Genomic DNA, 13154 nt, shown 5'->3' with positions numbered 1-13154 from the left:
GTCACTTCGCTTCTCCGTGCCTCAGTGACCTCATCTGTAAAATGGGGATTGCCCGTGAGCCTCACGTGGGACGACCTGATGACCCTGTATCTCCCCCAGCGCTTAGAACAGTGCTCTGCACATAGTAAGCGCTGAACAAATACCAACAGTAGTCCTTAGCACAGGACTGCGGATGAAAGCAGTCACTGAGTAGGCGGAACATGAAGGTCGCTTGCCGGCGCCTAGTACAGCGCTCTGCACAGAGTAAGCGATCAATACGCACCGCTGATTGATTAAGAGCCGAACAGCCGTCGCGGCAGCATTTCTTTGGGAAAAGGTAGGGGAAGGGAGTGGGGAGGAAATGGAATTCCGAGCGGTTCTGAATTTCCACCGCAGAGCTCCGAGGAGGAATCCAAGTGGGTTGAAGATCTCCTGAAGATGCACACGGCCCGCGTGCGGGACATCGAGCAGCTGACGAGCCTGGACTTCTTCCGAAAGACCAGCCGGAGCTACCCGGAGATACTGTCCCTCAAGACGTACCTGCACACGTTCGAAAGCGAGATCTAACATTCGGCCCGTCCTCCCGGCGGCCTCTCCTCCACTGGTGTATATTTTTATATTGTTTTTATATTTATTAATTTGAAACCAGAACGTTAAAAATGCTAGTGACTTAATCCTGTACCAAATCTCACATAGCAGACCAACTGTCCGCTGCTTATTCCTCTAACGCTTACCGTAGGGGTGTGATTGTGTCTGTGAGTTTGTGTGTGTGTGTTTGTGTGCGTGCATGCGTGTGCAGGTGTGTATGCTTGGTGTGCGTGTGGAGTAGAGCTTCTCATCCTGCAGCTCGAGCGGTCAGCCAACGCTGCTCCCCGAGGCTGCAGAATTAATATTTTGCATTGAGGAAATCTTATTTTTTCCAGTGCTCGGATGGCCACATTTATAGTTCTGAACTGTACGGAAATACTGAACTTGTAAAATTGCATTCATTTACTGTTTTAACTACAACGGGAGTATTTAAACCTTATAGACCAATAGAATCTTAAATCGAATAAATCACACATTCAGTTTTTTTAATGTTTTCCTTGGCTTTTTTTTTTTTCACCCGGGAGACTCGGATCCTCAGCAGCTGGTGCTCTGCTTATGGTCAAAAGCACATGGGGGGAAAACTCTTCTGTCCGAATCAGGGGGCTCCCAGGGGGGTTTCTAACCTAAGAGGCAGTCGGGAGGAGGGGGCACTGGCAACAGACTCATAAAAAAGTTGAGTTGTTAAAAAAAGAAAAACAACCTAAAAAGACAACTTATCCAAGGGGGCTTGGATAAATATACTGAGCAAACCTACAGATACAAGAGTACTAAGGAGGGTGTAAACAAGTTCAGAAGTGCTCGGCTACGATGTTCCGTTGCTCTTACTGGATTTATCTTGAGAGTGTTTTAAATATCTAGTGTGTCCGCTCCATGTGTGCTTCCCAGGCGCCTAGTAAGTGACAGCTGTGTGACTGTGGGCAAGTCATTTAACTTCTCTGTGCCTCAGTTCCCTCATCTGTAAAATGGGGATTAAGACTGTGAGCCCCACGTGGGACAGCCTGTTTCCCCTGTGTCTACCCCAGTGCTTAGAACGGTGCTCTGCACATAGTAAGCGCTTAACAAATACCAACATTATTATTATTACATTACACCAAGAGAGTGCCCAGTAAATACTGCAGCGATTAATACGACTACTGAATGAGCAGCGTTTCGGCTGCCTCAACTGCTCTGCCAGGGCTGTTCACAGTTCACCAGCCCCCGCCACCCCAACGTCCTGAAATTTGGGAGCATCAGCCCCAGAGACTGTAAGCTCATTGTGGGCAGGGAATGTGTCTGGTGATATTGTTATACTGTACTCTCCCAAGAGCTCAGTACAGTGCTCGGCACACGGTGAGTGCTCAGTAAGTGCGATTGACCGACTGACTGACATGGCAGAGAAGCGGCGTGGCTCAGTGGAAAGAGCACGGACTTGGGAGTCAGAGGTCATGGGTTCAAATCCCAGCTCTGCCGCTTGTCAGCTGGGTGACTTCGGTCAAGTCACTTCACTTCTCTGTGCCTCAGTTACCTCATCTGTAAAATGGGGATTAAGACTGGGAGCCCCACGTGGGACAACCTGACCAACATGTATCCTCTCCAGCGCTGGGAACAGTGCTTTGCACATAGTAAGCGCTTAACAAATGCCATCATTATTATTGTAGCATTCCCACCCCGGCCCAGCCGGAACAGAACAGGAAGCAGCCAGGGATGTTGTGTGGGTGGGGAATCTTCTCTCTGGTGGGGGGTATCTGCACCCACCCTCCTTTCTGGTTGTTGGGGTGAGAAAGCGTGCAGAGAACGAGGAGGGGAATTTTAGCTCTGATGCGTTTCCGCTCTCTTGGAAGGAGAGAAGATATCTCACCTCATATGTCAGATATCTCTAGCCGTGTTCCTCGAGAGTTAATAATAATGTTGGTATTTGTTAAGCGCTTACTATGTGCCGAGCACTGTTCTAAGCGCTGGGGTAGACACGGGAATCAGGATGTCCCACGTGGGCTCACAGTCTTAATCCCCATTTTACAGTTGAGGTAACTGAGGCACAGAGAAGTTAAATGACTTGCCCACGGTCACACAGCTGACAAGTGGCAGAGCTGGGATTCGAACTCATGACCTCTGACTCCAAAGCCCGGGCTCTTTTCACTGAGCCACGCTGCTTCTCCGAGAGTTCTGCACACTTGAACCACTTCTCCAGAGTCATGAAGAAGCAACACAACCTAGTGGAGGGAGCACGGGCCTGGGAGTCAGAAGGCCCCGGGTTCTAATCCCCGCTCCGCCGCTTGTCCGCTGGGTGACCTTGGGTAAATCACTCCACTTCTCGGTGCTTCGGTCCCCTCATCTGTCAAACGGGCATTAAGACTGTGAGCCCCATGTGGGACATGGACTGTACACAACCCGATTAGCCGGTCTCTACCCCAGCACTTAGTACAGGGCCCGGCACTTAGTAAGCGCTTAACAAATGCCATTAAAAGAAACCAGTCAGAGCTCCCATGTCATCAAGTGGGCAGGTGTGTTGGGCTGGTGTGGTGGGGATGTAGCGGGTGGGGCCGGAGGGTTATGTCGAGCAATTCCAGGTAAAGTCCCATCCAGCGCCGGGCAGGATGGCGGTGGTGATCGGCTCAGTGCTCGGCTGGGCAGCGGTACTCAGTTCAGTGTGCGGTTCGGTGCTCTGCACGGCGGTGGAGACGCTCATAAGCCCTGGACTCATTTTCTGATTCAGTTCATGGGGAAGCAGCATGGCCTAGTGGATGGAGCACGGGCCCGGGAGTCAGAAGGACCTGGGTTCTAATCCCGGCTCCGCCACTCGTCTGCTGCGTGGCCTTGGGTGAGTCACTTCACTTCTCTGTGCCTCAGTTACCTCACTTGTAAAATGGGGAGAAAGACTGCGAGCCACACGTGGAACAGGGACTGTGTCCAAACTGACTGGCTTGCATCTCCCCCAGCGCTTAGAACAGTGCTTGACACGTAGTGAGAGCTTAACAAATACCGTCATCGTTAAGATTTTTATCAGAGAGATAACGCCCCCCTTCTCGGCCAGTTCCAGCATCCAGCCTTCCTGGAATCCACCTTTCAGTCAATGTTCAGGTTTTGGCGAGACGAACTCACCATTTCTACCCCTATTTCTTTCTCCCATCAACTCCCAAGGAGCCCCTCTTCTCCCCTCCTCTGTAGCCAGTTTGGCTGCCATCAGACTGTAAGCTTGCCGTGGACAGGTAATGTGACTGTTTATGGTTGTATTGTACTCTCCCACGCGCTTAGTACAGTGCTCTGTACACGGTAAACACTCATTAAATCTGACTGACTGAATGAATCAAAGCATTCTCTCCATCCCTTAACTCCCCTCCCTACCTCACCTCTTTTATGACTCGAGGAGTCAAATAGCAAGGGCCTGGGAGTCAGAGGATTTGGGTTCTAATCCCAAGTCTTCCAGTTGTCTATTGTGTGGCCTTGAGTAAGTCACTTAACTTCTCTGGGCCTCAGTTTTCTCATCTGTAAGATGGGGATTTAAATACTTGATCTCCCTCCCCACCCTCCTTAGATTGTGAGAGCTGTGCAGGGCAACAACTTTTGACCTGATTATCTTGTACCGGACTCAGTACTTTGTACAGTGCTTTGCACATAGGAAGCCCTTAACAAATACCACATTTATTATCAGTATTATTATTAGAAGTAGTACTATTGCTATGATTACCTCATTGTTCAGGGATGAAGCAGCTCCTTTGCAAGATGAGAAAACTCTCCCAGACTTCCCCCTGCCTGCTCCATTTTCTCCTACCAGTATATGACATAGATTCTATCCCTTCCTCCTTTGGAAGTGAAAAAACCCTCATGCACATAATAGAATCTGTGAACGCGAGTGTTTTCCTCTTTCTCTAGGTCACTGGTGATTCCCTCTCAAGATTGCACCTGGAGAGTTTCCAGGACACTACCAGCCTGAGCTACGGGAGGGAGAGTCAAGCGGAGGCAAAGCCATTTCAATCCTAGCTCGGGCAGTGGCTAGCGAGTGGAAGGCCATCCGCTCCAAGTCAGAACTCACCTGTGCCGGGCGGTAGACGCATGGGAGACAGTCGACGGCGGAGACCCAAGTTGACTGCGCGGAAGAAGGCAGCGGTAAACCACTTCCGTATTTTTACCAGGAAAACGCTACGGATACACGACCAGAATGATTGCATCTGGAGAGTGGGGTGTTCTGGGACAGATGTGTCCGTGGATTCACTATGGGTCGGCAATGACTCGACGGCGTAAGACACGACAAGACACTGGTGGTTCCCGGATCCTCGCTAACTTTATTTTGTATTTATCTTCAGAGAGAAGTGAAGCCAACTGCACTCTGCTAAGTAGAGGTATTGATTTGCTTGAACTAACCTGTTGCTCGCTTTGCATTTTAGACTAAGTCTCTTCCTTAGGAAACCTCAAAATTAAAGTCAGCAGTGTATAGGCACAGCCCTCCTCTCATCTACAGTAGTTAGCCTTCACTGATAGCTCGTAGTTGATTCATTAACGATGCAGCTTTTAAATTTTAGAGGGGAACCACGAAGTTCCTTTGTTGGGTAAGTTAGAAACATTTGGGCACTGGGTCTGCCTTCATCAGTGGAACAGTTTCTCTGAGGAGTCTTAAAGAGGGATTTCTGGGGATGGATGGAAGTCAAGATTCTGTCGCATAGGTTAATGTTTCAACAGCTTGAGCTCATTCTCACACAATCAAGAAACACCCTAGTGCCAAACCCTTGTAGCTAAATCACTTGAGGGACCAAGCTGTACTCTTTCCCCCTATATTTTTGATTCCTTCACCTCACCCCACTCTATCATCTTTCTCATCCTAGTGGGGAGGAGGTGGCTTTGGGACAAGGAAAAGCAAAATGACCTCTTCTACCTTGTACTGTTCACTCTCCAGTGGCTTCTTCCCTCTGCTTTCAAGCATGCTCATTCTCCCCTATTCTAAAAACCCCTCCCTTGACCCCACAGATCCCACCACTTTTCACCCCATCTCCCTCCTACCGTTTCTCTTCAAACTCCTCGAGTGAGTTGTCTATACCCACTCTCTCAAGTTCTTCTCCTCCAGTTCTCTTCTTGATCCCTTCCAATCTGACTTCCGCCCCCTCACTCCAAGGCACTCACCCTCTCAGAGATCACACATGATCTCCTTCTTGCCAAATCTAAAGGCTTCTACTCCATCCTAATCCTCCTCAGCCTCTCAGCTGCCTTTGCCATCATCCCCCCTCCTGGAAACTTTATCCACCTTCGGCTTCACTTACACTATCCTCTCCCGGTTCTCCTCCTATCTTTCTGGCTGCTCATTCTCCGCCTCCCACCTCCTATGGGTGTCCTTCAAGGTTCAGTCCTAAGTCCTCTTCTATTCTCCATCTACACTCACTCCCTTGGAGAACTCATTCACTCACCTGACTTCGACTAGGCGGATGATAACCAAATCTACATCTCCAGCCCTGATTTCTCTCTCTCTCTCTCTCTACAGTTTAACATTTCCTCCTGCCTTCAAGACGTTTCTACCTGGATGTTCTGTCATCATTTCCAACTTCACAAGTCCAAAATAGAGCTCCTTATCTTTCCACCAAAACACTGTCCTCCTTGTGACTTTCCCATTACTTTAGGCAGCACCACCATCTTTCCTGTCTCACAAGCCTATAACCGGATTGTTATCCTTGACTCCTCTCTCTGTCATTCAACTCACATATTCAATCTATCACTAAATCCTGTTGGTTCAACCTTCGAAACATCATTAAACTCTGCCCTTTCCTCTCCATCTAAACTGCTACTAGGTTAATTCAATCACTCATCCTATCCCTCCTGGATTACTGCATCAACCTCCTTGCTGACCTCCCAGCCTTCTGTCTCTCCCCACTCCAGCCCCTACTCCACTCTGCTGCCTGGATCATTTTTCTACAAAAATATTCGGGCCATGTTTTCCCACTCCTCAGGAACCTCCAGTGGTTGCCCATCCACCTCTGCATCAAACAGAAATGCTTCACCATCGGATTTAAAACACTCAATCACCTTGCCCCCTCCTACTTCACCTTACTATTCTTCTATAATCCAGCTCACACACTTGACTCCTCTAATACTAGCCTTCTTACTGTACCTCGATCTCGTTTATCTCACCACAGACCACTCGCCCACGTCCTGCCTCTGGTCTGGAATGCCCTCCCTCATAATATCCAATAGGCAATTACTCTCCCCACCTTCAAAGCTGCACTGAAGGCACGACTCCTTCAGGAGGCCTTCCCGGACTAAGTCCTCCTTTCTTCTTCTTCTCACTCTTCTACATCGCTCTGACCTGCTCCCTTTATTCATTCCCCCTCCCAGCCCCAGAGCACTTACGTACATATCTGTAATTTATTTATTTATTTATACTGTTGTCTGTCTCCCCCTTAGACTATAAGTTTGTTGTGGGCAGGGAATATGTATGTTTATTGTTATACTGTACTCTCCCAAGCACTAAATACAGTGCTCTGCACATGGTAAGCGCTCAATAGATACAACTGACAGACTGACTACATCCTACACCAGTAGGATGGTGTAGAGATTGTTTATCTTGAATCTATCCCAGCGCTTACTACAGTGCTTGGTTCAGGGTCCCCTTCTCTCCATCAGACAGCTACTCCTACTCTGGGACTCTCAAGCTCTGTATACTTATACATTCCAAGCGCTTAGTACAGTGCTCTGCACATAGTAAGCGCTCAAAGAATACTATTGAATGAATGAATGAACAAATGAACGAATGAATGAATGAATGAGTGAATGAGTGAAGCTCTGCTCACTGAGAGACTAGACTATGACATGAGCCTCTTCCTGCATGTACCAAACATGATATATGCATCAGGTCCTTGAAACCTCGCTCGGCAATCATCACTCTTTTTCTTTTATGGTATTTGTTAAGCGCTTACTATGTGCCAGACACTGTATTAAGTGCTGGGGTAATAATAATGTTGGTATTTGTTAAGCGCTTACTATGTGCCAAGCACTGTTCTAAGCGCTGGGGTAGATACAGGGGAATCAGGTTGTCCCACGTGAGGCTCACAGTTAATCCCCATTTTACAGATGAGGGAACTGAGGCACAGAGAAGTTAAGTGACTTGCCCACAGTCACAGAGCCGACAAGTGGCAGAGCCGGGATTTGAACTCATGACCTCCGACTCCCAAGCCCGGGCTCTTTCCACTGAGCCACGCTGCTTCTCTAATCAGTTTGGACATAGCCCCTGTCCCACATGCGGTTCACAGTCTCAATCCCCATTTTACAGATGAGGCAGCTGAGGTCTAGAGAAGTGGAGTGACTTGCCTAAGGGCACACAGAAGACAAGTGGCAGAGTCAGGATTAGAACACAGGTCCTTCTGACTCCCAGGCCCCTGCTCTATCCACAAGGCCATTCTGCTTCCCAGAACCCTGGCTCTCCATGTCCCTCTGCGTCAAACAAAAACTCACAGTCAATTTCAAGGTTCAGCACCAACTCATCAGCACCAACTCATTCCCCCCTTAACTCTCTCTTCTCCTCACCTACTATTCTTCAACTCATTCTCTTTACCCCCTCTAAATTAGTCTTCAAATGGAATGTCACCCCTGACTTTTCCACCCCGGGCCCCAACTAGCACTTTTTCCCCCATCTTGAAACTCCTTCCTTCCCCACATCTAAGAGACCTCAGTTCTTCCTGAATTTAAAACCCACCTCCCCCACCCACCTTCCCTATTTGATTCCCAGCATTCGAAGTCGTACAAACCCTTCAGTCATCTGCCGCACTTATGAAGTTATTTATATTTGTCCTCAGCACTTCTGTGTATACATTTATTCAACTGTGCATTCAGTTAAATATTTTCACTACTCTATTTGTAAATATTTTATATCTGTGGCAAGTCTTCACGGGCAGGGAGCACGTTACTTGTTTATTTTGTACTTTTCAAGTACTTAGAAGAGTGCACTGCACCAAATGGGTGCTTAAATAAAACTACTATGACTAGTAATAATTATGGCATTTGTTAAGCGCATACTATGTGCCTAGCGCTATACAGAACGCTGGGGTAGATACAAGATAATCGGGTCAGATGCAGCCCCTGTCCCACATGGGGCTCAGAGTCTAAGGGGGAGGGAGAACAGGAATTTTAAGGATGAAGAAACAGAGGCCCAGAGAAGTAAAGGGAGGTTCGTTATGGGCAGAGAATTTGTCTGCCACTTTTGTTATATTGTTATATTGTACTCTCCCAAGTGTCTAGTACAGTGCTCTGCACTCAGCAAGTGCTCAGTAAATATGATTGATTGATTAACTTTATATAGTACTCTCCCAAGTGCTCTGTACGCAGTAAATGCTCAGTAAATACCGTTGATTGATCGACTGATTGTGTAAGGTCAACCCACAGGCAAGTGTCACGCTGGAATCAGAACCCCAGTCCTCAGGCCCGAACCCTATCCACTAGGCCATGCCGCTTCCCTGCTAGTATTGTTAATAGTAATTAAATACTAATATGACTATTAATGTTAGTGATACTAAGCATTCGACTCAGTTGGTGGTCTACATCTAGACAAAGAGCTTGGCCAGAGAAGAAAGGAAGAGCGACAAGCAATGAGACAGAAGACATGGCAGAATATGTTAGTGGATTGAAGACAGCAGATCAAAGAGGGGACAGAATCAAGGACCCTGAATGATGGAGATGGGGTGGATGGAAGGTTTTGGAGGAAAGTTGGGTTGTATATTGTACTCTCCCAAGTGCTTAGTACAGTGCTCTGCACACAGTAAGCGCTCAATAAATATGATTGAATGAATGAAGGAATGGTTGGTCTTCCAAGAGGAACTTGAAGTTGTTTCCACCTACAGGAGGAAATTCAGAAACAGTGACCGAATGAGGCCTCGTCATTAATTCATTCAATCGAATTTATTGAGTGCTTACTGTGTGCATAGTACTTTACTAAGCGCTTGGGGGAGTATAATATAAAACTGAGTAGACACATTCCCTTCCCACAACAAGCTTACAGTCTAGAGGGGGAGACAGACATTGATAGAACTAAATGGCAAGGGAATATGATATCCTGGTCTCTCTGGAAGCTGCAATCTGAGCTACATGACTGGACTAAATGTCCTACTCAGTGACTTTTCATGTAGTGGCCCGTCCACCCCTAAACTGACTGGTTCCCCCCCCTCTGTAAGGGGCTATCTGACTGCATCCCAGTTTAGCTGGAGGCAAATATTTATCCTTGAAGTCAATGTTCCCTCCACCCCCAATAAACACACACACACACACACAGAGTTTGCGACCCCCTACCCCGAGGAAGAATGCACTAAGATCAGCCCCGTTCTCTTCTGCTTTAGGTTAAATTCAATTCTCTTTTCCTAAGGGGTGTGTAGGCCTGAGTCAACTTCTGTGAAAGTGACTGCAAAACACTGGCTACTTGGATTAATCAGGCAATCAGTGGTAGTGATTGAGCCGCGATGGTGTGCAGAGCACTGGACTAAGTGGTCCGGAGAAAGCGACAGGCAAATCGTACAATCCCTGCCCTCAAGGAGCTTTCAGTCTAATGGCAGAGGCTGACAATCAAAACTGATTTATAGATAGTGGTGGCTGGTCGGGGGTTCCCCTATGTTTTGGTAGCTTATGGAGTCAGGCTCACCCAAGAATCAGGTCACAGTAGAGGAAACTGGATTTTAATACATCAAACACTTTACCATTCTTCTATTGCACATGCATGTGATTTGAGAACCAGTGTGACCTTGGGGAAAGATCATGGACCCTGGAGTCAGGGGACAGGATTCTAATCCTGACTCTTCCACATACCTGCTGTGTGACCTTGGTCAAGTCACTTTACTTCTCGATGCTTCAGTTTCCTTATCTGCAAAATGGGGATTCACTGTCTGTTCTCCCTCCTACTTAAACTGTGAGGTCTTTGTGGGAACTGATTATCTTGTATCTACCCCAGACCTCAGTACAGTGCTTGGTACATAGTAAGCGCTTAACACAAACCACAATTATTCTTATTTGTCACCTGCAACATGCCTGATTCTCTGGATTTGGGAATTTGATCCAGGAAAATCTCAGATTTCCCTTAAAGTCACCCTGCTGAGCTTCCCTTGGATAAGCCATGGCCCAGGGACTGCAGATTTATTTTGGGAGGCAGCAAAGTTGAGCAGAAAGGGCCTCCGGACTGGGAGTTGGGGGGCCTGGGTTCTAGTCCAAGGTCTTCCACAGACCTACTGTGTGACCTTAGGAAAGTCACTTTAACGCTTTAGCTCTCAATCTCCAGGTCTGTAAAATGGGAATGACAGTGCCTGCCTCTTCTATCTCACAGGGATTCTGTGAGTCTAAAAGAAGTGATGAGAAAGTGTTTTGGAAAGATACAAGCATTGCATAGATTCAAGGTGGGATTATTATTCCTATTTTGTTCTGGACTCTGCTGTTTGGTACACCTCCTTGTCCATTTCTTCTAACCCAGGCACCTATTCCTTCAACATCAAAATTCATTTCATTTCTTCCTTTTCCTCCCCCTTTTTTTATCTCTTCCTTCTCCTCAGTCAATCAATCAATGGTATTTACTGGGCACTTACTGTGTGCAGAGCACCGTACTAAGCACTTGGGAGAGCACAATACAAGAATTGGTAAACACGTTCCCTGCCCACAACGAGATAATAGTCTTCTCCTTTTCTGCTTTCTCTTCTTCCACCCTTCTCCTTCCTCCTGTGTCTCCTCCCACATAAATGGTGCTGACTTTCATCCTCGACCTAGGGGAGTCAAAGGTCAGGAGTGAAGAAGGTTTGATCTCATTAACAGAACTCAGATGTCAAGGAAGTGAAAGTCTACACTTCTTATTTTGGTTTTGTTTTAATGATATTTGTCAAGCATTTACCTCGTGCAAGGCACTGTACTAAACACCGAGGTAGATACAAATTAATCAGGTTGGGCATAGTCCATAACCCACATGGAGCTCAGAGTCTTAATCCCTATTGCACAGATGAGGTAACTGAAGCCCAGATAAATTAGGTCACTAGACTAAGGTCACAAAGCCTTGGTGGAGCTGGGATTAGAACCCAGGTCCTTCTGACTCCCGGACCTGTGCTCTGTTGACTAGGTCACATTGCTTCGCTATTTATTCACTCACTGAATTTCTCAAGGTCTCTGTGCAGTGTTCACACCGTCTAAAACAGCTACCATCTGGACAGCCCCCAATCCCGACCCTCCCTGAACGGAAGAAAGAAATTCATGCCCCAGCAGTAGGGGCCGGTTTGTTTGGCATGTTTAAAGTTCAGGCGGCAGTTAAACTGGGAGGAAAAGTATTTTAAACACTGGGGGAAAAAAAAAAAGACCTAATCTCATTTCTTCTTTGCACTTCTTGTGTAAACACAAGATAAACTCAGTCCTCTTCCCAGTGGTTACTGTCAACAACTCATCCCCGCACTCCTGAACAGACAGAAATTATAGAAATCTGTGTCCATAAACAGAGCATCTGGGCAAAAAGCAGCACGGAAACTTTGTGTTTACAAGTGAAACTGAACCCGAATATTACAGAGGCAAGTTTCCGACCAGGCCAGAGCCGGTACAGCCCTCTGGGTCATAAGCGACCTCTGGGCAGGATCCTTGGGCAAATCACTTCACTTCTCTGTGACTCGGTTACCTCATCTGCAAAACGGGACGATGCTTGGCATATAATTAGCGCTTAAAAAATACCATTAAATGTTAGGAGGGATCCAGATTCCTTCACCAAACTGTCTCTTTCTCTCTCAATCCTTACTCAGGTTTTTACTCATAGATCTTAATAATAATAATAATAATGTTGGTATTTGTTAAGTGCTTACTATGTGCAGAGCACTGTTCTAAGCGCTGGGGTAGACATAGGGGAATCAGGTTGTCCCACGTGGGGCTCACAGTCTTAATCCCCAGTTTACAGATGAGGGAACTGAGGCACAGAGAAGTTAAGTGACTCGCCCACAGTCACACGGCCGACAAGTGGCAGAGCTGGGATTCGAACTCATGAGCCCTGACTCCAAAGCCCGTGCTCTTTCCACTGAGCCATGCTGCTTGATCATGGGCAAGCCACTTCACTTCTCTGTGCCTCCTGTACCTCATCTGTAAAATGGGGGTGAAGACTATGAGCCCCATGTGGGACATGGACTGTGTTCAAGACAATTAGATTATATCTATTCCAGTGTTTAGTGCAGTGCCTACAATGTGGTAAGAGCTTAACAAATGCCATTTAAAAAAAAGTAAAGAGGAGCATGTCTGCCACTTCTGTTCTATTGGACTGTCCCAAGAACCTAGTACAGTGCTCTGCATGGCAAGCACTCGATAAATTCCACTGAATGATTAATTATTTGATGCCCTGAAGCCCCCCATTAACTGACTCCCAGAGTTGACCTGTTTGTGCCTCTCCGTGGCCTAAAATCATGTTTAGACTGTAAACTCGTCGTGGGCAGGGAATGTGTCTACCAACTTTGTTCTATTGGATTCTCCCAAGCGCTTCGTACAGGGCTGTGCACCCAGTAAGCGCACGATAAATATGATTGATGGATTGACTGAGAGGAGGACGCCTTGCCGAGTGGGTCAGTGGGGCTGCTCCAGCGGTCACCTCTCGGGGACCTCCAGCAGAAAGCATTCCTGGCTGGGGGCCGGCAAGGACTAAGGGG

At 47.2% G+C, this 13154-nt stretch overlaps 1 protein-coding gene across 3 annotated transcripts in view; it reads left to right on the top strand.

Annotated features, from left to right (window-relative positions):
• The window catches only part of ENPP2 (ectonucleotide pyrophosphatase/phosphodiesterase 2), a 170638-nt gene extending 169578 nt beyond the window's left edge, over positions 1-1060 (top strand). For all 3 annotated transcript variants that reach the window (XM_029063036.2, XM_029063037.2, XM_029063035.2), the window contains one exon: positions 376-1060. In XM_029063036.2, the coding sequence (XP_028918869.1) occupies positions 376-546 (171 nt within the window). In that variant the 3' untranslated portion in view covers positions 547-1060. The remainder of the gene's footprint in view (positions 1-375) is intronic.
• Positions 1061-13154: the final 12094 nt, after the last annotated feature.

Source organism: Ornithorhynchus anatinus, chromosome 4 (assembly GCF_004115215.2).
Source record: "Ornithorhynchus anatinus isolate Pmale09 chromosome 4, mOrnAna1.pri.v4, whole genome shotgun sequence".
Taxonomy (NCBI): domain Eukaryota; kingdom Metazoa; phylum Chordata; class Mammalia; order Monotremata; family Ornithorhynchidae; genus Ornithorhynchus; species Ornithorhynchus anatinus.
Note: the sequence above shows the minus strand (reverse complement) of the source record. Positions and strands in the feature narration are given on the sequence as shown.